The following is a 27,892-nucleotide window of genomic DNA, read 5'->3' as shown; positions in this document are numbered from 1 at the left end:
ACTCCACATCCACAGCAACACACCCTCTGGGAATTTAGGGATAGGCATATAAATGCTGACCTAACCAGGAAAGCCCACATCTCACAACTGAATGAAATAAAGTATGCGCTGGCCACATTTGATTGGGTCGAGATAGTACCATGGAAATTCTTTTATGATTATGCCTCAATCAGCTGCCTTTGATGCAGCTGTGTTGCAGTCCAAGGATGGGAAATTAACTTGATGAAACCATCAATAGGCCACTGTGTTCATCAACAGAACAAAAGCAACAGAGGGGAGCAGGAGAGGCAGCAACCCCAAGACAGGCAGTAATCATCATTTAGGGGAACAGGAGACAGAAGCAAGCTGTCTGACAGCAGAGATTTGTGGGACTTGGGGTCATCTAGCCTACAGAGGTCCTAGAAGCAGGCAAACTAGCTGCAGAAATGCTTCAACTAAATTGTTACAGGATGTCACAGGAGATCAGATAGGTGACTGTTGGGTAAGGTAAAAATCTCTCTCCACACTTCAGGCTCACTGCCTTTATTCCTGATGAAGGGCTTTTGCCCGAAACGTCGATTTCGCTGCTCGTTGGATGCTGCCTGAACTGCTGTGCTCTTCCAGCACCACTAATCCAGTAGGTGACTGTTGGGTCTCATCGAGTGACTGGAGACGGATATAAATTTAGACATCAAGTTGATTTAAATCAACTTGATAAAGTTAAAGGGTTCAACATGTTTGTGTGATCAAAACAAAAGTAAGATTTTTATAGTCAATAGATAAGTAGGAGCAACGATAAAATAAAAGCAAGAATTCTACATCGTTAAGATTTGTCTGCAGAGCTCAGACCTGTGATTTACGCATCCAGCACTGCAGAGGAAATTCTAGATGCTCCTGGCAGTCTGGATGACTGTGTGTATAGGAGGTGCCTCCAGTTGGAGCAACTCTAGCTGAGGGCTTTGTGAACAGCACATTTCAAAATGTGGTCAACCAGAAGCTCAAGTCTGTGCAGGCTAAGAGTGAATGAATAGCCTCCAGCCTGAAGAAGGAGACCAGCAGGTAGCAAGAGAATCAATGTGCAGCTCACTGTCAAACCACATCCAATTTTGGAAAATGGTGAGAGCAACAATTCCTCTCTGGAGGTAGGTTTGAGACAAAAAAGCGGTAACATGGATGGTCAGCTGCTCCAAGGTTTGGGAGAGAGTGGGGAAGAACTAATGTAGAAGGGTGATAAGGGTTGGGGATTTGTTAATGAGAGGAACAAACAGGGTGCTGTTGGAGCTAGGAGTACAACTCCTGGATGGTAGGTTACCTCATGGGTGCCAGCATCAAATTACTTGGAATAGCGGCAGGGCATTCTGAAGGGGAGAGTAAACAGCCAGAGGCCATGTTGGGACCAGTGACAAGCGGAAGAAAGAGAACCTAAGTCCTGAAAGCTGACCTTACAGAGTTAGGTCAGAAATTCAAAAGCAGGACTTCAAAATGTGATAATTTTTGGATTACTCCAGTGCCGCATGATAACGAGTAAAGGAGTAGGACAGAGCAGATGAATGGGTAGCTGCTAAGTTCAATGTTTCAAATATGAACTGCCTAGTTTTATTGTTCAAGGTAGGGCAGGAATAAAATTATTCAATTGCATCAAGAACTGCATTTAAAAGTCACAACACCAGGTTATAGTCACTGCTCCTTCATCAGATGGCACAACCACCTGATGAAGGAGCAGCGTTCCAAAAGCCAGTGCTTCCAATTAAACCTGTTGGACTATAACCTGGTGTTGTGTGATTTTTAACTTTGTACACTCCAGTCCAACACCAGCATCTCCAAATCATGATCAAGAACTGCCTTAGCCAGTACAAACAAAGCCCACAAGAGGGAGACAGGAGGACAGGCAGGTGGAACATGCATTAGTAGGGCAACGTTTTGGAAATTGTGACCAATTAGGGCTGGTTGTGGAAGAATAAAGCTGAGCCAGGAATAGAAATTCCAAACTGGGAAAAGTCTAATTTTATTAAGACAAGACACACTTTGGCCCAAGTCAACTGTTAGAGCATAGGCCTTGAATACTTCAGCCAGTCATTACAATGGATGCAGGTCTAGATATCAGGGTTGAAGACGGTTTGATTCTTCTTATATTTCACACAGAGGTGGTATCTGTGGGTTTAGCAGTCCTAAAAGTAAAAAAAACCCATACACCCAAATGAGATGTGTCCCAGGCTGACGAAGGCAGCAAAAGTGGAGATATGTAGGGCTTGGCAGTAATTTCTCTGGCGACCGGTAAGGTGCCAGTGGATTGGGAGACTGCTAACATTGTCCCATTATTGAAAAAGGGATGAATGGATAGACTAGGAAATCATAGGGCACTCATTCTAAGCTTGCTGTAAGTTATTGGAAAGCATGCCGAGAGACAAAATATATTTGCACTTGGGGAGGCAAGGGTTAATTGGGGATAATCAACATGGATGTGGGGAAAGCTTGCAGTTGACAAATTTGATCAGGTTTTCTCACAATGTAATCAGAAGTGTTGACAAGGGTAATGCATTTGATGTGGCATTTGATATAGACTTTAGCAAGGCTTTTCATAAAGTCACTCATTATACATTGGTCAAGAAAGTAGAAATCCACTGGATCCAAGGCAAGGTGGGGCACTGGAAGCAAAATTGGCTCAGAAGCAGGGAGGAGAGGCTGATGGTAGAGGGATGTTTCCATGACTGAAAATATGTTTCCAGTGTGATTCTGCAGTGCTCAGGGCCTGTGTCGTTTGTGGTGTATGTTAGAACCTGCACTGATTTTTCATTATTTTTGCTTTTCTTCTTTTATCAGTTTGAATTGAGTGCTGGAAACTACTTTATAAAATCACAGAACCGCCTGCAGTGCAGAAAGAGGCCATTCAGCCCATCAAGTCTGCACCGACCCTCCGAAGAACACCCCACCCAGAGCCAGTGCCCAACCTATCCCCTTACCTTGCATTTACCATTGGTAATCCACCTGGCCTGCATATTCCAGACACTACAGGGTAATTCAGCATGGCCAATCCACCTGACCTGCGTGTCTTTGGATTGTGGGAGGAAACCAGAGCATTCAGACGAAACCCCTCACAAACACAAGGAGAATGTCCAAAGTCCACAGAGGCAGTCATCTAAGGCGGGAATCAAACCCAGGTCACTGGTGCTGTGAGGCAGCAATGCTAACTACTGAGCCCTAACTTGTGGGCTTTTGGACAGTGTGAGAAAAGGAAAAGACCAAATAAGTTTTGTTTGTCTGAGAGGTCAGGACGTTGGGCTACTTGTAGGCTGATTATTAATTAAAGGGATTCCAACAGACACAATGACCATGGGAGAAGCATTTTGTTTACAGAGATAATGGATGTTTCCTATTAATGACCTAGAAATTGGTTCTGACAGGTCTGGAAGAGATTCTATTTCAAGCAGATGGCAGTTGCTGAATGGTAATTGAGGCTCTGGGAAGAGTCTAATTAGGGTGGAAGCAGTATTGAAGTTGTATTTTTAAACTATGTTTTCTAAACAGTGGTTTCTGGTTACTGTTGATACAGCAAGAAGATTTGAAAGCTCCCTTGCCTATTCTGCTATGCCAGCTACCAGAAGCCCCAAGAGTATAAAGGTGAATTAGAACTATCACTGCCTTGGCCTTGGTTAACTAAAAAGGTGACCCTGATCAATGTTTTAACAAAGCAACCAAGGAGACCACATTTATGCCAGTGAAACAACACATTAGGAAAGCCATTTAAATAACCTGGTCAATTTATATTATTTTCTTTTATTTATCCCTTAACTGTGTTTGTTTACTTGCCTTTTGTATGAATGGGGACTGAAAACAAATGTTTGGGATTTAAAGCATAGACATTAATCAGCTTACCTTTTTTCTTAATTAGTAAATGGGTCAATAACCAAGGGGAAAAGATTTAATTTTGGGGTAAAAGGCTAACAGGAGGATTGAGGATAAATTTCTTCATGTAAAGAATAATGCGAGTCTGGAATTCACTACCTAAAGGAGTAGATGAATCAGAAACTCAAAACATTTAGGCAGTATTTAGACACTTATATGCATTGTCATAGCCTTTGTGATTATGAACCAAAAGCTGGAAAAGGAATTAGTGGAGTCAGGACTTAATTAACTAGTATGGACATGATAGGATGAATGGACTCCTTCTGTACGATAAACATCTTTGAGACTCAGTCTGAAAAACTCACTTGTAGTTCAGTGGATGGGAAAAATTTTCACATGGATGGAAAGGAAAGAACTATATACACACCCACAGACTTTCTTTTTCTATTCTCAAAGGAAATACCACCTCAAATTCCTATTGACTTGTTGGAATCCATTCAAGCAACTATCACAGCCTGGCTTGCTACTGCCTAAATTGGAAGCCAAGATCAAACAGCCACACAAGAGTAAGAAGCAAACTGAGAATAAGACAGGAGCAAACAGGAAGGATTTTTTTTTCTTAAAATATAGATAGAGAGAGAATTGGAGGGAAAAAAGGGAGCAATATCTCTGAATTTTCAGCTGGCAGCCTTGATAGTTGCAGCACCACTCTAACCAACAATAAATAGATTTTGGCATGACAATAGGACTCATCTAGTGAATTCATGTAGTCAGATTTTAATCCATAGATTTTCCTTCTAAACTACATCTGCAACTGTCTGGCAGTATTTGGCTATTACTTTGTAAAGGAAGAATAGCTTTCTGAACAGGTATCATAGGATCAGATAAAATAACATAACATAACATATGTAATGACATAAAAACATCAAGTCAAGCTCACCAATTTGTACAGTTCTGTGACACTGATTTCATCAGGATCCACCATACTGAATTCTTTCCTTGGAACCAGATCCAGGCCCATCTGTCTGTTTAGGAAGATAAGGAACACAATAGATTCAGAATAAATAAATTTTCAATTTAAATACAAAACATATTCCACCAGAACATACTTTGATTTCATAACAGCATTCCAAACTGTGGTAACTCATATTGAAAAAAAAAACGCATTTACGTAGCACCTTGAACATGGCAAAATATCCTAAGAGACTATGAGGGCAGGTAATAGACAACAAATCAACAAAGGAAGCTATACAGTGGATAACTAAAGCTTGATGAAAGAGGAGGTCATTTAAAGGTGGGTAAGTTAAGTTGAGGGAGGGAACATATAAATCACCTAGACAACTGAAAGGACAGCTATTCAAGGTGGAATGAAGGGCATAGAAGAAACTAGAATTTCCTATTAAAGAACAGAGTGTAGGTGGAGAATTTTATTCCTGTAAAAGATTAAAGATAGAAAAGAAATTGTTTTTTGTGGGACCTTAACGCAATGATGTGAATTTTAAAATCAATGTGTTACTGGACTGAGTATAAATGCAAGCCAGTGAACAGAGGTAATTGTGAATGGGACTTGGTGTTAGACAGAATCTGGGCAGCAGAGCTTTGAATACGCCTAGGATTGTAAGAGTAAATTCTGGCAAGGAATGCAATGTAACAGATGAATCAAGAGATAACAGAGATTTGGATGAGAATTTCATCAGTAGCTGGCTTGAAACATTGGTAGAAAAATAAACACATGTATTTACAACACACTATTCATTATCGCAAGACATGCCAATGCTCTTAATAAGCAATCAAGCACTTTTGAGACTTACAATATTACAGAGGTAATATTGCAGTGAAACTAAATCACAAAGGATTTCACGCCGCACACAGTTTGCTCCAACACTATTACAACTCCAATTTGATGCATTTCAAACATGTCCAGGAGACCTATTTAAATGTCTTATGTAGAAAACAAATATCTTTAATGTTACAGCCAAAGATATTCTCGGCTATATTCTAAAAGGTAGCAGTGATCAGCCTTAGGTCATTGTATGCTGCAACAAGGGTCAAAGGTGACAGGTACCACTGTCAGGTTGTTCACTGCAATATAACCAAAGCTACCTGAAGCAGTTGTTGAGAGAAAAAATCTTCAACACAGCAAAATTAAACAATGTCAGCAAAGCTAAAAGAGTTTTCAGTGGTTTCTGAAAGCCCTAATTAATGAAATAAAGTAATTGACGGTTAAATCAGTGTTTGAATGCATCAGTAGTGGTTTATCAAGGGCTCAAACTATTACAAACTGGACTGGAGCACAAAGAAATTTAGTACGGTGTCATAGCTTTCATGTGACCTGCCATTATCACTTACTCAAATCTTTCCAGTCAACTTGCATTTGGCCTACCCCTTTCTTTACGGTGAAGTTAGTAACATAAAATGAAATGACAGGTCACAAATCTATATGGGTGAAATATTAGAGCGCTAAAGATCCTAATTACATTTCTGAAAATCTGCCTGGAGTAGTTGTTAACCAAAATTCACAATCAACATGGCATCAGGCATAAATTGATAGCGCCTGGGATTAAAAACTTGATTCTTGAAAGCAACTGGAGATTGCAATATTAGGCTGCCAATTGGAACACAAACATAGAAATTATCAACTAAAATTATTTTAAATTCAGGCAAGGAGGATAGCTAATGGCTATTTCATCCAGTTGGAAAATTATTACTATATTTATCACTTTTAGCTTGTTAATTGAGTGATGGAAATGACAGGACATGAATGGTCAGACATGGAGATACAGAATGTTAAGATGTTTGCCACAGGAAATAGTTTAAAGTAAATAAATTTTGAGGCTGAGGAAGTTATATGGCTTTGGGAAGTATCAGGCATAATGGGACTAGATTCAGTAATATAAAACAAAGAACTGCAGATGCTGGAGATCTGAAACAAAACAGAAATTACAGGCAAAACGCAGCAGGTCTGTCAACATCTGTGGAGAAAAAGTAGAGTTAACATTTCGAGTCCAGTGACTCTTCATCAGAATACCTTCAGTTAGCTTTAACATTAGTTTTAGATTGCTCTAGCAAAGGGTTGGCACAGACATAACTTAGCAGAAGAAGTGGGTACTGCAGATGTTGGAGATCAGAGTCAAGCTTAAATTGGCGCTGGAAAAGCACAGCAGGTCATGCAGCATCCGAGCAGCAAGAAAAATCTACATTTTGGGCAAAAGCCCTTCATCATTTCTGACATAACTCAGTTTCTTTCTGAGCCTTATTTTTAAACTTCTGGTTTTCTTTTAAAGTCCAAATTCATATGCTCCCAGAAACTTATCAGAAGCAACTTAAGCAGCAAGATTGGAAAGTGCCTCCAAAATGACTATCAGTTTCAAAAAGTCATTATTACATTAAAAGTACAATGTGGCAGAGATTGATGAAAAATTAAAAACACATTCAAAATAAACAAGCTTCCTTTGGGCTCAATTCTTCCAAAGAAAATTCTCAAAAATTCAATTTGTACATCTTACTGCTGTTATGAAGTTGAAGGCGTGTACTGTACCATTAAGAGAGAGTGAAAGCTGTTCTGCACTGAGCGCTTATAAGCACCTGTGATACGACTAGAAAGCATTCTCAGACTGTACTAGAAAATTGAAATCGTTACATTGTAACATTTGGACGTGAAAATGAATATTGAGTTGGTTATTGTTTTGACAACAATTTTAGTTTAACCAGTTTAAATTATGCCCCAGGATACTAAAACCCAATCGTGTTTGACTTTACTGTTTTGCCAACAGCAAACCAATGTGATGATCCGATGTTGGGGATACAAAAAAGGCAGGCATTTTGAAACTTGGACAGCCTTACAGCCATCAACAAAGTTCCAATAAATTAGGAAACACTCCCTATCAAAGGTACCTTTTCATATGAAATATATTTGTAATAAAAAAATGATCCAGGGAGATCTTCAGCTGGAAGAAGACAGACACCGAAGATGACAGCTGCTGTGTGGTTTTCAAATTAAGTTGATGTAATTTTATGAAATGTCTTATTGGAGCAGCATATTATTATAGAGTTAGAGACAGGCAATTAGCAGTTAAAAGAAAAGTTGTAAATCGTTGTTGTTTAATGTCTATTTTTAAGAGTTAAAGAATAAATTGATATTATTTGCTTTAAATAATGGAATTTGGGGGTTCTCTGTCACTCATATTTTAACAGATTATGAGGCAAGGTGAGTTTTTCGGGGTGTTTGGTTTAATTAACAGAAGGTTCACTGCTATGTTGTAAAACTGCAAAGTAACAAAGTAAAATTTTGACTATCCAGAATGTAATGGAAAGAAAAACAATACTTACAGAAAGACAGAAGGCATCTATGCCCCATTTCAAACAATTTTTACATGAAAATTAAGGTCACAACATTCTCATCACTTTATATTAATTTCCTGTGTCAATGAGTGCGACAGCTGAACAACTTAAAAAAGAATAGGTTGTGACATCAATGTATTGTCATTTATGAATCTTTATCAGCTTGGTGACAGACTTCATTGTTGCAGCTTCATATTCTGTGCATACATCATGGGTGACAATTTGTATTAACTTAACTTGGCAAACATACCAACTGCCATACTTACAGTTCAGTACTGAGAATTAGCCTCTACGAAGTAGAATTCCACTTATTGATCTTATAAAATTGCAACAAAGCCCAACACAGCATTTTACCTTTGCATCTCTCAGCAAAACCACTTGGTTTTTCTTCACTTTTAAACACTATCTTATAGGTTAAGTAAGGTAAATGAGAAGTAAATTGTGGATCAACAAGATTGTTCAGGCAATACCCAGGCCAACTAGGACACAGTGAAAACTGTAGATGCTGGAGATCAGAGTGGATAAAGAATGGAGCTGGAAAAAGCACAGCAGGTCAAGCAGCAGAGGAGGAGGAGAGTAAACATTTCAGGTCAGAACCATTCATCAGGGAGGGGGAAGGGGGCTGCAAAATAATTTGAAGGAGAGGGGTGGGCCTGGTGGAAAGGTGGCTGTGCTTGGTCAGTGGGAAGGGTGGAATGGGTAGCTGGGAAAGAAGATTCTCAGGTACAGTCAGGCCAAAGGGGATGGGGTGAGTGGGAGGGGTGGGCCGTGGAGATTCTGAAGCTAGTAAATTCAATGTTAAGGCCGCATGGTTGTAAGATCCTGAGGCGGACAATGAGGCATTTTTCCTCAAGTTTGCGTGTGGCCTGATATTGACGGTGGAGGCGGCCCAGGATGGATATATCACTAAAGGGAGTGGGAGGGAAGTTGAAATAGATGGCCACAGGAAGGTGGGGTTGATTAGAGCATACAGACCATAAATGTTTCCCAAACCACTCAGCAAGTTCACGCTCAGTCTCTCCAATGTAGAGGAGACCACATTGGGAACAACGGATGCAATAAATCAGGTTGCTTTGTTGTTCTTATTATGGCCTCCTCTCCACCGGAGAGACTGAGTGCAAACTTGCTGAGTGGTTTGGGAAACATTTATGGTCCATACGCTCCAATCAACCCTACCTTCCTGTGGCCATCCATTTCAACCCGTCCTCCCATTCCCCTGAAGATACATCCTGAAGAACGGTGACAACCATAATGTTGGCTTCGCCACCTCCTGATGCTGCCTGGCTAGCTGCGTTCTTCCAGCCTATTGCCGGTCTGTTTTTGGCTTCCAACATCTGCAGTTTTTGTGGTCTCTTACCAGCTATGTCCATCCTGGGCCTCTTCGACCAGCAACACAAGCACACACGCAAACTGGAGGAAAACCTAATCTTCTGCCTCAGGTTCTTACAACCATTCAGCCTTAAGATAGAATTCTCCAGCTTCCAAATCTCCCCATTCCCCAGCCCTGCCCTCCCTCTTCACCTTTACCTGACCCTAAACTGTCCATCTTCTTTCCAACCTATTAGCTCCACCCATCCCATTATCCAATCTCAGCCACCTCCTACCGATATTCATTATCACTATACCACCCACCTTTCCTGCAGCCCCAACCCTTCTCCCTCTAATTCACAGCCCCCTTCCCCTCTCCAGTCCTGATGGAATGTTCTGAGTGAAACATGGTCTCCCTTCCTCCTCTGAGGATTTGTGAGCTGCCGTGTTTTTTCCAGCTCCACTCTTTATCCAATATCTGGGCGAAAAAGAACAGGAAGCCCTCAGATGTTACTGCATTAGGAATACAACTAGCCTCCACACCACTAATTGGATTAAAAAACAGAAGATCAAGTTCCCATTTCAGGAAGTATCTGATGGCTCTGATTGAACATGTGCACGTGTTGGTGTAGATCTTGGATGAAGTCAGAATCAGGTTGTTGTGTTAGCTCTGGCATCTCAATCAAGGCTGTTTTAATTAATAACCATTCTGGAACAGTATAATTACAATCTAATACGAAGATTTCAATAAATTGGCAGATCCCAGAAATGCCAGCTATCCATTTGGTTTAACTTATACTCAAAATTCTGGTTTAGGGAAGGTGCAGGTGAGCCTTCCACTCTCTCCACTGTATACTGCGGTGTACATTTGGAAGATTAGGTGTACTTGACCACTTCCTTTAGATTCTAGTAAATGACATACCTTCTAAGAACCATTTGAAGTGCAGTGAAAGGACCAAAGGAACAGCAAGTTAAAAGTTTTACTTCCCAGAGAGGATTGTTTACCTTTAACAATACCCACTTTGAATAATTTGACACAATAGACTTTAATTCTTTGGCTATTCCCAGATTTTCAGGTTCTTTATCAGAATTCCATGCCACTCTAATATCCATGAATGGAACCAAGCACTGACTCTGAAACACATTACTGATATGAGTCAGCCATACAAACTACCTTCCTGATCCTACATTCCAATTATTTGTGTCTTTTAACTTAATAATAAAAAAAATTGGCAAATAGTTCCAATGCTCTTCCAGCAGGGGTCTTGAGAACTCTGGGGTCTTTCTCTATTTTGGATATAATTGACCTGTTAATCATTAAGCAGAAATAGTTTACTTCTCAGATAGTCTATAATAATATTGAAGTGAAGATAACAAACAAACAGTCATGGAACAACTTAATGCCCTGGCTACTTGCCTTGTGTTGCTTTAACCTCAACAGTTTTAGTGCTTGCAAAGTTTCTGACAAAGTCTCAGTTTTGGAAAATGTTGTTTCTCATATAGAAATAGTCAATTATGACACTAATCCTAACTGTATTATTTCCAAATGGAATTTTTGCAAGCAACAATTAAACTCAACAACATCTCAAAGTGTAATCCTGAATTTAAATAATCTAAACTATATCAGTTTTAATCGATGCTTAATAAGCTGATAGTGTGATGTTATGAAGGCGTTAAGGGGTACTATACTTTTAAGAGAGTTGAAAGCTAGCAAGGACTTAAAGAGTCAGGAACAAGGTAACAATGTAATGCTTGGTCAGAACAGCTAGCACTTGCTGGGTGCTGAGAGACAAAATCAAACTCAAATTCTGCCAGTTTAAATTATGCCCCAAGACACCAAACTCCAATCAAGGTTGAATTTAGCATTTTGACAATAGTAAAACCAATGAATCATTCCAATGTTTTGGGGTATAAAACAGAAAAAAAATGAATAGCTGAGGGAGAACTGCCAAAAAGACCAACAGATGTGGGCTGCTGGTAAGAACTCTGAGAGGTACCTGTCTGGAGAAGAAGTTTGCACAGACAAAAACAACAACATTGACCCGGAGAGCAAATCTACAGAAGAAGATACAAAGAGAAGATTCAACAGCTGGCTGGTTTTGAAATCTGAATTTTTCTGTAAATCTTAATCATAGGGTTTATTGGACGAGTTTTGTAGAGGGGAAGGTAAGAGATAGGTTTAAATAAATGAGTTTTAAATAGGTGTTAGTTAATTATTCTCTGTTAGACTTTAAAAATAAAGTTGTTCATTTTAACTTATATAGTGACTTTTGGGATAGTTCTTTGCCTCTCGAATTTTAATTGATTACAGCACGGGGTGAATCTTTTCTGTATTGCTGGTTTAAATTGGGGGGGGGGGGGGGGCGGTGGTGGGGGTACCCAGTGTTGTAACAGCTTGGGAGCTCTTCTGGGATTGGAACATTTTTAGTCAGATTTGAATAGATTTTGGGTATGATAAAGTCCAGTAGATTTAAACACTTGCAGGTCAGTGTCCTAAATAAAATGTAGATGAGGCAATTTCTTTAATTCCGATGATTTGTGGTTGATTAAATTAGAAGTGAAAGAAATGGCTCTTAACATTGCTAAAGAGGTTCTGGGATTTGAAGATGATTCTCAAATTTGCTAATTTGCTGAGAAGGAAAGTAGAAGGCCTAACTTAGATTTGGTTTAACTAAGGACAAAAGTAAAGCTAAAATTGTAAGGGAGTTACTCACACATTTAAACAGACAAGTGCTGTAGAGGTAGAAAAACTTAAATTACGTCTGAGGAAAATGGAATTCGAAGAGAGAGAGAGAGAGAGAGAGAGAGAGAGAGAGAGAGAGAGAGAGAGAGAGAGAGAGAGAGAAACAGACAGACAGACAGAGAGAGAGAGACACAGGGAGAGAGGAGAGAGAGAGAGAGAGAGAGAGAGAGAGAGAGAGAGAGAGACAGAGAGAGAGACAGAGAGAGAGAGAGAGAAAGAGAGACACAGAGAGAGAAACAGAGACAGAGGCAGAGAGAGCGAGAGAGAGAAACAGAGACAAAGAGAGAGAAGGTTCTTAGTTGAGCAAAGACAGAAGAAAGGGAGAGAGAATTTGAATTTGAGAAGTTGCAATTTAGCAAGATCAGGTTAACAGGACGGAGATGTCAAAAATCTGCCACATTTTGAAGAGAAAGCTTTTGAAGCTTTCTTTATTTCATTTGAAAAATGGACTAGACAGATGGAGTGGTCTGAGGATTTATGGGTAATGCTACTTTAGACTAAACGAGTAGGCAGAGCTAGTGAAGTATCTGCAGCACTGTCAGATGAGGGGTCAAGAGAATATGAAGAGGTTAAACTGTTTTTAAGTGCTCATGAATTGGTGCCAGAAGCATACAGACAGTGATTCAGAAATAAAGGAGGAACCAGGTCAGATTTATGTTGAGTTTGAAGGAATTAAATAGTCATTTTGATAGATGAGTGTATGCTTTAAAAATAGCTGGGACCTTTCAGGCTGTTAGAGAAATTATTCTGCTGGAGGAGTTTAAAACCTCACTTCCAGAGCTAAAATTCACATGGAGGAACAGAAGATTCAGCAAGTGAGAAGAGCAGCACAATTAACAGATGAATACATGTAGATGTATAAGACAAGCTTCATCCTGTGAAGATTAGAAATCGGCAGAAGGGGTGATCCTACACTACCAAACCAAGAGTAGAGAACACTCTCATAAGAATTTACCACAGGTTAAGGAATAAGCCCAAGATGGTGGAAAAGAAGTGAAAGGCCTTAGGTGTTTTCACTGTAAATGGAGTGGGACACATGCCAGTGGTTTCCGTAGGACATTGGGAAAAGATGTTTTCACTGCCAGAAAGTGGAACACAAAGTCACAGTGCCGGTCATTAAAGAAAGGCACTGTGGAAAAAGATGTAGTAAAAGAAGCTACGCCAGCGACATTAGTGAAGGTAGTAAAAGGAGACCCCAAGAGGAGCTGAGGAGCTGCAGGAGTGCACAGCCTAGACAGGGGCTGGGTATGGAGTTAGTACCTGATCTCTACAAAGAATTCACCTCTGTGGGTAAAGTTTACTCAGAAAGAACAGGGGAAGGAGGACAAGAAGTCTTAATTTTGAGAGACACAGGATCTAGCCAGTCTCTGATAGTAAGAGATGAGCAAATTTGCACTCTTTCTGATCTGTTACGTGAGAGTGTGATAATTTGTGGGATAGATGGACAGAAATTTAACATTCCCCTGTGTAAGATCAAGCTGGAGTACCAACTCAAGACTGGGGAATTTACAGTGGGAGTGACTGACACAGTGTCACTCCCAGGAATTCAGTTTGTTCTTGGGAATATTTGGCAGGGTCCAAGGTTTAAGTAACACCCCTTATTGTGGAAAAGCCCAAGGAAGACAAAGCAAAAACTAAAGAGAGAGAGATGAAGGAGTTGAGGTTCAGTTAGCATACACCTTGTTTGACATAATGGTGCAGGAAAAACCTGAACAGGCAGAGAGTCAGACAGAAGTGTTTCGTCCTGAAAGGCTATGGGACCTGCAACAGCAAGACAAGACAATATGCATCCTCCGAAACAGAGGCAGTGAATATTCCTGAAGGTTATTATCTGAAAGATAGAATCCTAAGATGGAAATGGAGATCATGCCAGGTCAGTGCAGAGGAGAAATGGGCTGAAGTGCACCAGGTTGTGTTGCCGGTCTCATACAGACAGGTGGTGTTATGGGTTGCATATGAACTACCTGTAGGTGGTCACTTGTGGGTATGAAAGAATCAGGTTAAAGGTACAAAAACATTTTTATTGGCCTAGAATGCACAAGGATGTGGTTAACTTTTGCCATAGGTGTCATACATGCCAAATGGTAGGTAACCCACAGGCAGTAATAAAACCAGCACCTTTGTTGCCAATGCCCACATTTGTATCGTAACAGTGATCATTTCCTTACAGAGCTGATGCAACAAAATCAACATTCACATAGTATAACCTAGATATTCAACATTATAATTTTATATAATTGTGTGCCATCATTGTTACTCCCACGACACTATCCTATTCATTGTATGTACTTCAACTCAAAGTCCTGTCCTTCAGATAGAAACGATCTTCACCCAAGGGTACAAGTTAACAATGACATGAGAAAACCAAATCTGTAGTACAATGGCAGTTTTATTTGACATGAATTATACTTTTTTTGTTCTTCTCAGATTTTACCCAATTAATTGGTGAAGTTTCTGGAGAACTCAATGCAATTCAAGAATCAGTATTTGCCCAGTCAGGAATAGGTTGAGAAACTGAATCTGTTCATCAGTCTTGGAGAATGAGAAGATAAATAAACAGTTTCAGATCCTTACATATTTTTGCAAGCAGAATTTTACCAAATGATGTTAATATGCCCTGTGCTACTCTAATACAATTATCTCCAGATTTCTAGCTATCTTTTTGACTTTTATTCCAGATATCAACTGATGTTGACCGAAATGTTTAAAATCTTGGCTGCAACTTGAATTTTGCTAAAGAAAACATTTTTTCCCTGTGCATCTATACACACACACACACGCTAAGTTATGAAGCATTTTAAAAACCATATCCAACCTTCATTACTATTTAATAGTAAAAATAATAATTTACTATTACTCTAAAGTAAAATAAATTTTCTTTTGCTTATATATCAAGCAGGACAATCAATTTTATTTGGAGAAATTGAGCATGAAAGTGGGAAAAAGCCACCTTAAAAACTGCTCCAGAATAATCCCATTGGTGGCTGCTACCTTTGGTGCGTATATTAAATTTTGTCTACTACCAGTTTCAGTAACCTTTTCAACAACTCACCCAGAGCCACCTCAAGAGATTGGTTCAAACAATTTTAAAAAGTCTAATTAATTTTCCTCTCAAAAAGAAACAAAAGGAAGCACATGCAGAAACACATTACGGTCAAACACAGAATGGTTTTGTTTTTCAAACTTCATATTTTGAAAATCCGATTTGTTCAAAAGGGCAACTTTGGAATGCTAAAAGAAAGAGAAATAAAATAAATTAAAAATTATTCCATAAAGTATAATAATAATAATCTTGGCAGTTAATGCACAAAGTGAATCCTGTAGGGAAACATTGGCACCATCTGCTTTGCAAGAGGCAGGCAAGCAAGACAAAAGGAGCTGACTTGCCAAAGAATAATGAATCACTGAAACTATAATTATAAAATTAAACTAACAAATATTTTGAACCATATTTATTCCAGCAGTTAGGTATGTTAATTGTGCACTTCGAAATTAAAAATAAGCCTGTTCAATTGTGAAGAATAATCCAAACAAAATTTCTTCGTGCATTAGCTGGTGGTTTATTTTAAATTATGCAGATCATTTATCCCTTTGCAACACCTTTGATTAAAAAGGAACAAAATAAATGTTTCATTTCATTATTAATTCAACATTAACTCTTACACATTTTTGAAAAACCTAAGTTGGTTTACCAAAAACCCAGTATCTATGCTCAGTAATAATGTCGGAAACAAAATAATGAGGCATGAACAATTGCATGGTGTGGCATCACAGAGCAGAGACAATTTTTCTTCCTTGTTCAAGAATCAGCTACATTGCTCCATCAACAACAAAGACTAATGACAGCAGTGAGATATCTATTTACATGTGACGGTGACCCAGAGATCACAGTTATTTAATAAACTCCAATGATTGGCGAGACACTTCTCTTCCTTTTTGGTGTAGCCTGAAGCCAAAGGTAAAAGACAGCACAAAACAACAGAGCAAATTTCCCACTTAATGTGCCTTGTGTCAGGTGCAAATACTGTAGGAAACAGCACAGAGCTTTTGCTAACCTAGGTGACAAAAACAACAACTTCCAAACTACCAAAGGAGACCAAGGTACAGGTCTTTTTGATGAGAGGCTGAATTCTGAAGAATATTATTGCTGGAAGACAACCAAAACTATGCTGTTCTTAAAAGTAGTACAGGGCCTTGGTGAAAGGAGGTGGTACATGTTATTTTGGAGGCTAAAGGAAAATATCCCAACAAGACCAATGTGCAGCTGTCCCAGCAGAGAAGCTGGCAAGGTACATCATTACAGTTGTCATGCTTTCTGGGCTGAGAAAGAGAGTCAAATCAGTTATGTCTGAAGCTTGGTCATTAGTAAAAGGAAACACTTGTTCAACATATTCATCAAACATTATCAGAACATGTGTGTCAGAGCAGCAACATAACACCGCTCATGTTTGTCCATCTTATAAAAAAGCCATGTCCGTACAATCTAGATCATAGTGACAAATTATTAGTTTTGCAAACTAAGAACTGAGATACCTTGGAAGGTTGTGGGGCTGGAGAAGATTACAGATAATGAGGGATAAGGCTCTGGAGGGAGTTGAAAACAGGATATGAATTTCAAAATCGAGGTGCTACTTAACTGGGAGCCGAAGCAGTTGAGGGAGTAAAGAGTGATGGGTAAATGGAGCTTGATGAGCGTGAGAAAAGCCTTGACTGAGGCTGGAGAAGAGCACTGTCTCTCGTGCTCCATGACTCCATAAGTCAGAACATAAAAATAAATATTTCCCAGATACCAATATGGCTCAGGAAATAACTTACCTAGATCAGATTTTGAAAAGAAATCAACTAGGTTTCTTTAATAAAAAAAAACATTGGGTTATTATCACAGCTCAACTTGTTTGACAAAAACGTACTAACTGATTTATACACAGGAATATACAATTCCTCTCAATAATCACAAAACACAGTCACAAACACACTTCAGGAAGTGGAGATAAAGAAAATTTCTCTCTGCAGATCTTCATTTAAAAAAAACTCATTTTCTGGCCAATAGGATCATTCTTGACAGCAGCAGAATATTGTGTACAATGTTCCTACATCTATCACTCTGATGTTCTGTCACGTGTGGTCAGTCAAGAATTGTGCCCAGTTGTCTGACACTTGAAGGACACAGTATGCTCAGGAAATACTACATGGAGAGGATCTTTCAATTATTTTCCCATGAGAGTGAATAAGTTTCCCCTTGAATTTAAAAAAAATTTTTTTTCAAGAATTGGAGAGATCAGTTGGCCTGATCCTGACTGGCTTCTTGTTCCCCAACTAAAACTAGACACAGAAACATGTTCCACCCAACTACTATTCAAACCCACCCCCAGCAGGGGCCTACATCACAACAAGAAATTGTCACCAGGCATTGGATTTCTAGGAATTCTGGTTAAAAAAATTCAATAATGACTTTTTAAAATCACTTCTTTTAAAGCCACTCTAGTTATTTCCACAAAACCTGAAATAGATCTTTCATTCAAATGAAAATCCTGCAAGCAATATTGAACATGAAGCATCTTTGAAATACTTCTGCCCTTGGAAGTAATAAAACACTTTCAAATGATTCAGCATCACATGTGGAATAAAACAAAACTAAAAACACATTCACACGCTCATTCACTCTTTTTCTATAGTCTAATAAGTAATCTGATACCTTAATATTTAAATAAATCAAACAATGTTACATTCTTGAGGAAGCATGAGCAATCACATTGTTAACATTGCATGGAAAAACAATCTTTAAGAAATAAGTCTGTAATAAATGCCATCAAAACAGTTTGACAATTTTTCTTAAAGGCTAAGGGCTCATGACCAGTTTCTACCGATGTGTCCCAGTAATGATAATGCACTTCAAAATGTTCAAGAGTCAGTAGCAATCCCAGAGTATTTAGGTTTTACTCTCATTTATTGTCACTCCAGCTTTTTAGAAAATTAACCTACTGGCATCCCGAAGCTAGATTCATCATCTTGTCACAGAACTGCACCTACCCCAAAGTCACTTGCATAAATTGACAATCTAAAAAGGTTTGGTGAAATTTGGTGCAGGCAGCACTGGATCATTGATGAACATAGCTTTCAACTTCTCAATAAGATGCCTGGCACTCCACTCACCACACTATCTTCGCCTTCAATTGGATCAAATCAGTCAGTGGAACAGCTGTTATGCTGAAATTTGACTCAAGCCGATGGCACACATCCTCAGAAATCTCCATTTAACTTTAGGGAAAAAGAACTCCACTTATCAATGTACTTCTTTTGATCTTGGCAACACACGTCCCTGCCTTATGAATATACCTTTAGTCAGTTATTTTGTGAATTGGCAAAGTTTCATCACAAACTCAGCAGTTTGTAATTTCCTAAAAAAAAATTCTAATTATTCCAAGTGGCACTCCCAAGTGTCGCTGTATATCAGTACATGAACGACACAATTCAAATACTACCACTTGGTTCAGCCCCTAGAAAGTTGCTGGGGCATTGCCTTAGTTACTGCATTCACTTCTCTGCAGTTATGCAACATCTGGTTGAACCATCAACGTTAGGCAGCAACATGACCATGGTGTGTGTGTGTGTTGGGGAGGGGGACGTGCAGTGGAGGCTTTCCTACTGCTTTAAATGGGTTCAATCAAGTGGTTTTCTAATTTGGTTTCACGGGAGTTTATTATTGTCACATGTATTAAGATACAGTGAAAAGTCTTGCTTTGCAAGCTATTAGGCAAATAATGCCAAACACAAGTACATTATGATAACAGAACAGAATGCAGAATCACAGCTACAGGGAAAGTGCAGGGAAACATCAACTCTAATTTATCAGAGCTCTGTTAACATCGCTAACAGCAGGGATGTGTAATGTGTACTGGAGTTCTGTTTTCACCTCGGTCTGTTTCTCAAAAAAATAATGCGACTTTCTCAGAGGGGATTCTTTTAAATCCACAACAATCTATGGCTAAGGTTATGCATCATGGTTTGTCCCTACAGACTTCTTTAAATTTAGTGAGTAACCTTGTCAAGTCTTTTCATTCTTCTGCCCCAAAAAGCTGCAACTAACTGGCATCTACCCAACAATGTAGAAAATTGTCCAGTTATGTCCTCTGCACAAAAAGCAGGACAAAACCAACCCAACCAGTTACTGCACTTTGGTTTACTTGCTGTAATTAGCAATGTGATGGAAGTTGTCAACAGAGCTATCAAGCAACATTTGCTTAGCAATAACAGAGTTTGGGTTTCACTCAGACCACTAAACACCTGGCCTCCGTTTAGGCTTGGTTTGCAAATGGACAGAAGGCTGGAATTCTGTAGGGGACTAAGTGACTGCCCTTGACTTTGAAGCAAATGTGACAGAATGGGGCATTAAGGGCCGCCAGCAAAACTGCAGTCAATGACAATCAGGAGAAAACCTTTCCACCGATTACAGTCATACCAAACAAAAAGTTGTGGTTCTTTGAGCTCAATCACCTCAGATCCAGGCCATCATTGCAGGAGTTCCTCAAGGAGGTTTCCTAGGCCAACCATCTTCAGCTGCTTCACTAATGACCAAACTGCCAGGGTTGGGCCAAACATTGACAGGTTTCTTGATGTTTGCACAATGTTCTGTTTTGTTTGTGATTGCTCAGGCCTTGCGGTAGTCCACATCCAAATATAGGAAAATCTGGACAATATCCAGGTTTCAGCTGACAAGTGGCAAGTGACAAATGTGCCACCCACAAGTGCTAGGCAAAATCCATCACCAACAAGATGAAATTAACATCCTGGGGTAACCATTTAACATGCCAAATACATAGTGTGGCTACCAGAGAAAGTCTAAGGCTTGGAATTGTGCAGCATGTAATTCATCTCCTGATTCCCAAGTACGATCTACCAATAACGTACAAGTCTGGAGTATGATGGAATACTTGCCTGGATGGATACAACTCTAAACAAACTTAAGTGTGACATCATCCAGGACAAAGCAGCATGCTTGGTTGGTACCACATCCAAAAACATCCATTCCCTCCACCAATGATGCTCAGTAGCTGCACCACTCCAAGATGCACTGTTGAAATTCACCACAGATCTTTGGAAACACCTTGTAAACCCACATCTACATCCATCTGAAAGGAAGAGGGTGGCAGACACATGGGAACACCACCATCTGCAAGTTCCCATCCAAGACACTCATCATCCAGACCTAGCAATATATTTCCATTGCTTCAGAGTCACTGGGTCAAAATCCTAGAATTCCCTCCTGATGTACCAGATCTGCTAAATTTCTCCAGTACTTTTAGTTTGATTTTACATGAAGGTTAGTTCCCTTTCTGAAGGACGCGAGCAAACCATCGCACTTTCATGACAAGAAATGATGGTTTCTTGGTGACTATTACTCAGATTAACTTTGAATTCGAGATTTTTTAAAATTAATTAAACTTTATAAATTCTACCAGTTGACTTGACAGGATTTGAACCCATGTTCTTGCAGCCTGGGACTGCAATTAATTATTGATGCTGAACGATGAACAACACTGTACCATCAAAACACACAGCTGTGACACAAAGATATTGTACAATCTTATCTATACCTTCAATTCAAAATGAAAAGTGATGCTCATTCTACCTATTTATGAATCATCAACTACTCATCAAACTGTGGAAAACCACAATACAGCTGCTGTCATAATGTCAACACAGAGCTCACTGATAGGCATTCAGTTTGCCAGTTAAGTCAAGTATACTTTTTTCAAATAAAAACTTTACTCACAATAAATATTAAGCCTAATTTGCTGTTAACAACCAAGCCAGCCAGTTAGCATTCAACACACCTCTATAAAATCTTGTTAAAAGCCCCAAACAAACTGTTTAATGAAAATCAAAATTTCCATTATAGGTTAAACAAATCTATTGACAATATAAAATCATATAGCACAGAAACACAACCTTCGATCCATGCCGACCATAATCCCAAACTCTATTAGTCCCATCTGCCTGTGTTTGGCCCCTATCCCTCCAAATATTTCTTATCCATGTACTTACCCAAATGTCTTTTAAACATTTAACAGTACCTGCACCAACACTTCCTATCCAAGTTCATTCCGCACATGAACCACTCTCTCTGTAAAAGAAGTAGCCCCTCATGTTCTTTTTAAAATCTTTTTCCTCTCACCTAAAAAATATACCCCCAATCTTAAAATCCCCCACCCTAGGGAAAAGACATCGGCCATTATCTATACCCCTCATGATTTTATAAACGTGAATAAGGTCATCCCTCAAATTCCTCCGCTCTGGTGAAAAAAAGTCAGTGTATCCAGCCTCTCCTGAGAACTCAAACCCTCCCTTCCTCACTACATCCTGGTAAATCTTTGAGCCCTCTCCAGCTTAAGATCATGCTTCTGACATCAGGGTGACCAGAACTGGACATAGTCCTCTCGCCAATGTTTTGTATAACCTCAATATGACATCCCATACCTATACTCAAAGGACTCAGCAATGAAACACGCTAAAGACTTTCTTAATCACCCTTTCTACATGTGACACAAACTTCAAAGAAATATGTATCTGAAGCCCTACTTTTAATTGTTTATTGTCCTTGTTTGTTTTACCAAAATGTAATATCTCACACGTAGCCAAATTAAACTCCATCTGCCACTCTTCAGCCCATTGACCCAATTGATCAAGATTTCTTTGTAATCTGAGATAACTTTTTCCACGGTCCATACAATCACCAGTTTTTGTGTTATCTGCAAACTTACTAACCATGCTTTCTGTATTTTCACATAGATCATTTATATCAATGACAAAAGGTGACCCAGCACCAATTTTTGTGGAACATCAAAAGTGACAGTCCTCCAGTCCAAAACAAAAACCCTTCTCCACCCCTCTGTCTCCTGCCATTAGGCCAATTTTGTATCCATTGGCAAGGTCACCTGGAATGCCTTTTGTTCTTTGAGAAGGTGACCAAGGAAGTGGACAAGGGTAAAGCAGTAGATGTGGTGTATATGGATTTTAGCAAGGCGTTCGATAAGGTACCCCATGGCAGGCTAATGCAAAAACTACGGAGGTATGGCATTGAGGGTGCATTAGAGGTTTGGATTAGGAATTGGCTGGCTGGAAGGAGACAGAGGGTAGTAGTTGATGGTATAGGTTCATCTTGGAGTGCAGTTACTAGCGGTGTTCCACAAGGATCTGTTTTGGGACCATTGCGGTTTGTCATTTTTATAAATGACCTGGAGGAGGGGCTTGAAGGCTGGGTGAACAAGTTTGCGGATGACACGAAAGTCGGTGGAGTTGTGGACAGCGAAGAAGGATGTGGCAGGTTACAGCGGGATATAGATAAGTTGCAGAGCTGGGCAGAAAGGTGGCAAATGGAATTCAATGTAGCTAAGTGTGAAGTCATTCACTTTGGTAGGAGTAACAAGAAGATGGATTACTGGGCTAATGGTAGGCTACTTGGCAGTGTGGATGAGCAGAGGGATCTTGGTGTCCATGTACACAGATCTTTGAAAGTTGCCACCCAGGTAAATAGTGCTGTGAAGAAGGCATATGGTGTACTGGGCTTTATTGGTAGAGGAATTGAGTTCCGGAGTCCTGAGGTCATGTTGCAGTTGTATAAGACTCTGGTGCGGCCTCATCTGGAGTATTGTGTGCAGTTTTGGTCGCCATACTATAGGAAGGATGTGGAGGCATTGGAACGAGTGCAGAGGAGGTTTACCAGGATGTTACCTGGCATGGTAGGAAGATCGTATGAGGAAAGGCTGAGGCACTTGGGGCTTTTCTCATTGGAGAAAAGAAGGTTTAGGGGAGATTTGATAGAGGTGTACAAGATGATTAGGGGTTTAGATAGGGTTGACAGTGAGAACCTTTTTCTGCTAATGAAGTCAGCTGTTACTAGGGGACACAGCTTTAAATTAAGGGGTGGTAGATATAGGACAGATGTTAGGGGTAGATTTTTTACTCAGCGGGTTGTGAGTTCATGGAATGCCCTGCCAGTAGCAGTGGTGGACTCTCCCACTTTATGGTCATTTAAGCGGGCATTGGATAAGCATATGGAGGTTATTGGGCTAGTGTAGGTTAGGTAGGCTTCGGTCGGCGCAACATCGAGGTCTGAAGGGCCTGTACTGCGTGTATTTTTCTATGTTCTATGTTCTATGTTCTCACTTTACCAATTAGTCAACCATGCAGAATCTTGTCAAAGGCTTTATTAAAGTCCAAGTAAACAACGTCTACTGCTCTATGCTCTTAGTTACTTGCTCAAAAAGCTCAATCAAGTTTGTTAGATATTATTTTCCTCACACAAAACCATGATGACTATGCATAATCCTTCCTTACCTCTCCAAATGTGTATAAATCCTATCTTTCAGGAACACCTCCAACAACTTATCCACGAAAGTAAGACTCTCAGGTCTATCATTCCCAGGCTTTTGCTTACATTTCTTCAACAAAGACACAACATTAACCACTCTTCAGTCATCTGGAACCTCATCCATAGTTCTAGATGCTACAAATATTTCTGTGAGGGGCCCTGCAATTTCCTCCTTAACTTTCTCAGACACACTGGATCAGGTCCCAGAGATTTATCCATCTTTATATTTTCTAAGACCTCCAGCACTTCCTGTGAACGGTTTTCAAAACATCAATACTCTATTACCTGACTTCCCTAGCCTCCAATACAAGAAAAGAAAACAAAATAAACACTACTAGCTAAATACTTAGGTTATTAGTAATATCTTAGAATAAAATAAATTACATATTTCAAAACAGAAATCTTCAACTCAATCATCTCCTTTCTACAGTTACTTAACCCATAAAGTCTTGAGCTCTTTTCTTTTTTCTTCAAGTTTCCTTCCTTCCTGGGACCAAAGCCAAGTGCCACAGCTCTCAGGTATTCACTTGTAGTTTCCTCAACATGCCAGCTTTTTTTTTGGGAGTCCTTTCAGTAATTTCTAGCTCAGTACACCTTGACTGTGCATTATGCACCTCACGATTGTTCACATTCTAACTCAATAATAGCCTCACTAGTTCTTGTTTAGTGACTCTACCTCGGACATACCCCTAATTTCGAAGAGCCATTTTGCTTCAAATATGCTTCACCTCACACTAAAAATTAATTCTCTGCACTATATGCATGGTAATAGGGCAAAATGCGATTCAGCAAAGAGAGAAACCTTCGTTGTCATTGATCTTCAAACTGCCCCTGATGATCTGTGACCTACCCGACTAATGTATTTCTCTAATAGAGTTAATGGACACCTTCCCCTAGAATTACTTGTTCCTCTAAGAAATCTGTTGCCTTACAAAAGAAGTCTCAACCTTCAAACCTCAACCATCTGCCTGTGAGGTCTGCTAGGATTATTTACCTGTTGAACAAAAGATGCCATAAAGTAACTCCAGTACAATGCCTCCAATGTTCCTGCTACCCTAAAACTAGTTTTTTTTTTATGGCTTTTGTCCCTCTAACTCTGACCTTGAAATATACATCAAAACTAAACATTCCCGAGAAAATATTCAAACAAACCATTAAACTAGATGATTGCGACAATGGTGGCAAGTTTTGAAGTTCATATAGCTGTTTCAATGTTAAATGTGTTTGCAATAAATGTCCAATCTTTATCTAACTGGTTAATCAGTTCCAGCCAGAGAGGCAATTGAATTACGTGAAAGGTTACAACATAGAAAGATGTAATTCAGTGATGGGTTTGACAGAGTCATGAACTACTAGCAACACATTGTTTCCTCAGGACGCATTCAGCTCTGCCACGAAAATTCAGCTGGAAGCCCAGAAGGTCCATTTGGGTGATAAAAGAGGTTTCCATACAAATCACAGGGAAATTGCAGAGGAAACTTCCCCACTCAAAGTCATCCTGTTCGTTTAATTTCTAAACATATATTTATCTTCACGTTCCCTGTGACTTAAATGGTTGCAACGTTACCCAAGTCCAGAGTTATGGGTTCAAGTTTCTTTCCAGGGGTTCAGCACTACAATATGGCTGCCACTTTGTGTAGCTCTGTGGTCAAAGGGGCTATCTTTTGAAAGAAACACTGAACCAAAGCCTCTCTGCCTTCTCCCATGAACGCAAAGGATCCCATCACACTACTTCAAAGGGCAGTGGTAGTGGTGGAATGCTCAGAAAGAGCTAACAGTGTCCTGATCAGTATTCAAACTTAAAATCATCACGAGAAACAAATAGTGTGGACATGATTGGATTGTAACTTGTGGGAGTTTGCTGTGTGCAAGTTGTCACCTTGTTTCTTACATTAAAGTAGTGATTACACCTCATAAGTACTTCATTGGCAGCAGTAAAGTTCCTTCTGATGTCCTGAAGCTATGGAAGATGTTATATAATACAAGTTTTACTTTTTTATATTTTTCCATTAGGGAACATTTCTTAATTAAAGATGAGCAATTGCTAAAGATTAACAGAATTACCTAATTAGGAATAGTGAAATCAAGCAACATGTTTTCTATATAAAGGACAGTGAAAATTTCTGAGTTTGCAGATGTTGGGTAACTGATATTTTCAAGACTGAGATGGATAGAGTTTTTGAGTTGAAAACCTATCACACCTGGACAGAGTTGAGGTGCACATCTGCCAAGATCTAATAGAAATGACTGAACAGGCTTGAAGGATTGAATGGTCTAACTGAATTCCTGAGATATGATTCCCAAATGTGGATTTTTAAACCCTGTTTCTTAACATTTATGAACAACTTGAATTCCCATTTCACTTAAGAAACACACCAATTAATAAAGGTGTCTGACCTCACTTTCTTTGTGCAGTTTGTAAGATAACACAACTTCTAAAAATTAAGAACACTGTTATAAAACCTAAGACAACATCAAGGGCATCATTAACATGGGCCAGATTTTCAATCTGAATTTGTTCCTTTCATAATGCTGTTATTTACCAGCTGTATCACATAAAGCTAACCAATCATACAACTGCTACTTTTTTCCTTTAGCACTTTCTGTACAATATTGATGTCAGCAATTTCATTTTCTATTTGCAATTATATATCATATTAGTGTAGAATTTCAAAGCTAACATATAAACACTACACATCGGAGTACAATAAGTAGCAGGGAATGCTTACTCGTTGCCCCAGTCCAGGCGAGCTGTGATGTGACGTTTTACATCTTTCATCCGGTCATGTGTCAGATGCCCCACGAGTACCTGCCGACGGAGGTCAAGCAGCTCATTCATCACGTGCCACAGTCTATGGAATAAATCCCCTTCATTCTTCTGTCAAAGGAAAGGGAAAAGACAATAAAAGACTTTGTACACATTAATTTCTGGAAGCAACCTTTAACTTTTATTCCACACAAACCACAAATAATTTCATCCAATCCCACAGCATGGTTTAAAAAAAATTTCCAAAGCCACAAAGATAACACTAATGGAGGTAACAGTCAATTATAAGAAGCATTAGAAATGCCAGGAGTAAAGGTCATTCTCAATGTGCATATGTACACACTCAGTATAAACTTAAGGTCACAGTTGTGAATTTAAAATTAAACTAAATCCAAATTAAGTTGAATTACTGACTCCCCTGATGTTGGAAACAAAGAAGAGAGTGACAAGATGGGGGTCAAAGCGGACACAAAAATACCAGCACCGGCTTGTGCATTAATTTGGCAATACTGTTCTGAGCGAAGGTAAGTATGGCTATCACACAAACTGGGGAGACAAGTAAATTCATTAAGAATATTGAAGAGCACTGAAAGAGAGGTGAAGTGGGATTTACTAGTTAGCTTCCAATTTTCCTACTTACATGGGAGTGGGGGAGAACATATCCATTACCTGGCACTTCGCCACAAGCTATGGTGTCAGCACACCAGGCAAGCCAGCTTGACTATCGCAACCATCCAGCCTGGGTATTGTTGTAGTCATTAGATATAGGAGCAGAATGTGGTCTTTCGGTCAACTGAGTCTGCTCCACAATTTGATCATGTCTAATGTGCTTCTCAACCCCATTCTCCTGCCTTCTCACAATAACCCTTGATCTCCTTAGTAATCAAGAATCTATCTCAATGATATGGCCTCCTCAGCCTTCAGCAGCAAGTAGTGCAATAGATTCACAACCTTCCCACTGAAGACATTCCTCCTCATCTCCGTTCTAAAGGGTCATCCATTCACTCGGAGGCTGTGCCCTCAGATCATCTCCTATGAGTGCATCTTCTGCATGTCTCCTCTATCCAGGCTTCTCCATGTTCTGGAAGTTTCAATGAGGCTACCCTCTCCCATTCTTCTGAACTCCATTGAGTATAGACCCAGAATCCTCAACTGCTCCTTATATGACAAGCCCTTTGTTCATTCTTATGAACCTCTTTTGAACCCCTCCAACACCAGCACATCTGTTGGGAAATTTCTGCTTGTGGCCTGCCTGTTTTGTTGAACTTTTAAAATAAAAATAGCTGGGAAGGTACCTTCTTGAAGAACCCTACCAATTACTAAGCTTGTTGTGCAGGCATCACTGAAACTGGAAGGCCGCCTAGCTTTCAGTGTCTGCCTGCTCCTCTTAATCGAACAGCAACTTTACCAGTTGGAAGGTTCCCCTACACGAAAGCCTGAACTTTGAGACTCCCAACACAGTAGGGATCCTGATAGAAAAATAAAGCCAGCTCCTGTTTCACCTCTCCTTTGCAAAGATTTAGACAATCATTACCTTATC

General features: G+C 39.6%; 1 protein-coding gene across 7 annotated transcripts in view; it reads right to left on the bottom strand.

Moving 5' to 3' along the window:
• LOC140458056 (dedicator of cytokinesis protein 4-like) overlaps nt 1-27,892 on the bottom strand; it is a 488,962-nt gene that overhangs the window by 322,792 nt on the left and 138,278 nt on the right. For all 7 annotated transcript variants that reach the window (XM_072552082.1, XM_072552088.1, XM_072552083.1 and 4 more), the window contains exons 6-7: nt 26,315-26,463; nt 4,763-4,847 (exon numbers count right to left, since the gene is read on the bottom strand). In XM_072552082.1, coding sequence (XP_072408183.1) covers nt 4,763-4,847; nt 26,315-26,463 — 234 coding nt within the window. The remainder of the gene's footprint in view (nt 1-4,762; nt 4,848-26,314; nt 26,464-27,892) is intronic.

Source organism: Chiloscyllium punctatum, chromosome 32 (assembly GCF_047496795.1).
Source record: "Chiloscyllium punctatum isolate Juve2018m chromosome 32, sChiPun1.3, whole genome shotgun sequence".
Taxonomy (NCBI): domain Eukaryota; kingdom Metazoa; phylum Chordata; class Chondrichthyes; order Orectolobiformes; family Hemiscylliidae; genus Chiloscyllium; species Chiloscyllium punctatum.
This window is presented reverse-complemented; position numbering and strand designations above follow the sequence as displayed.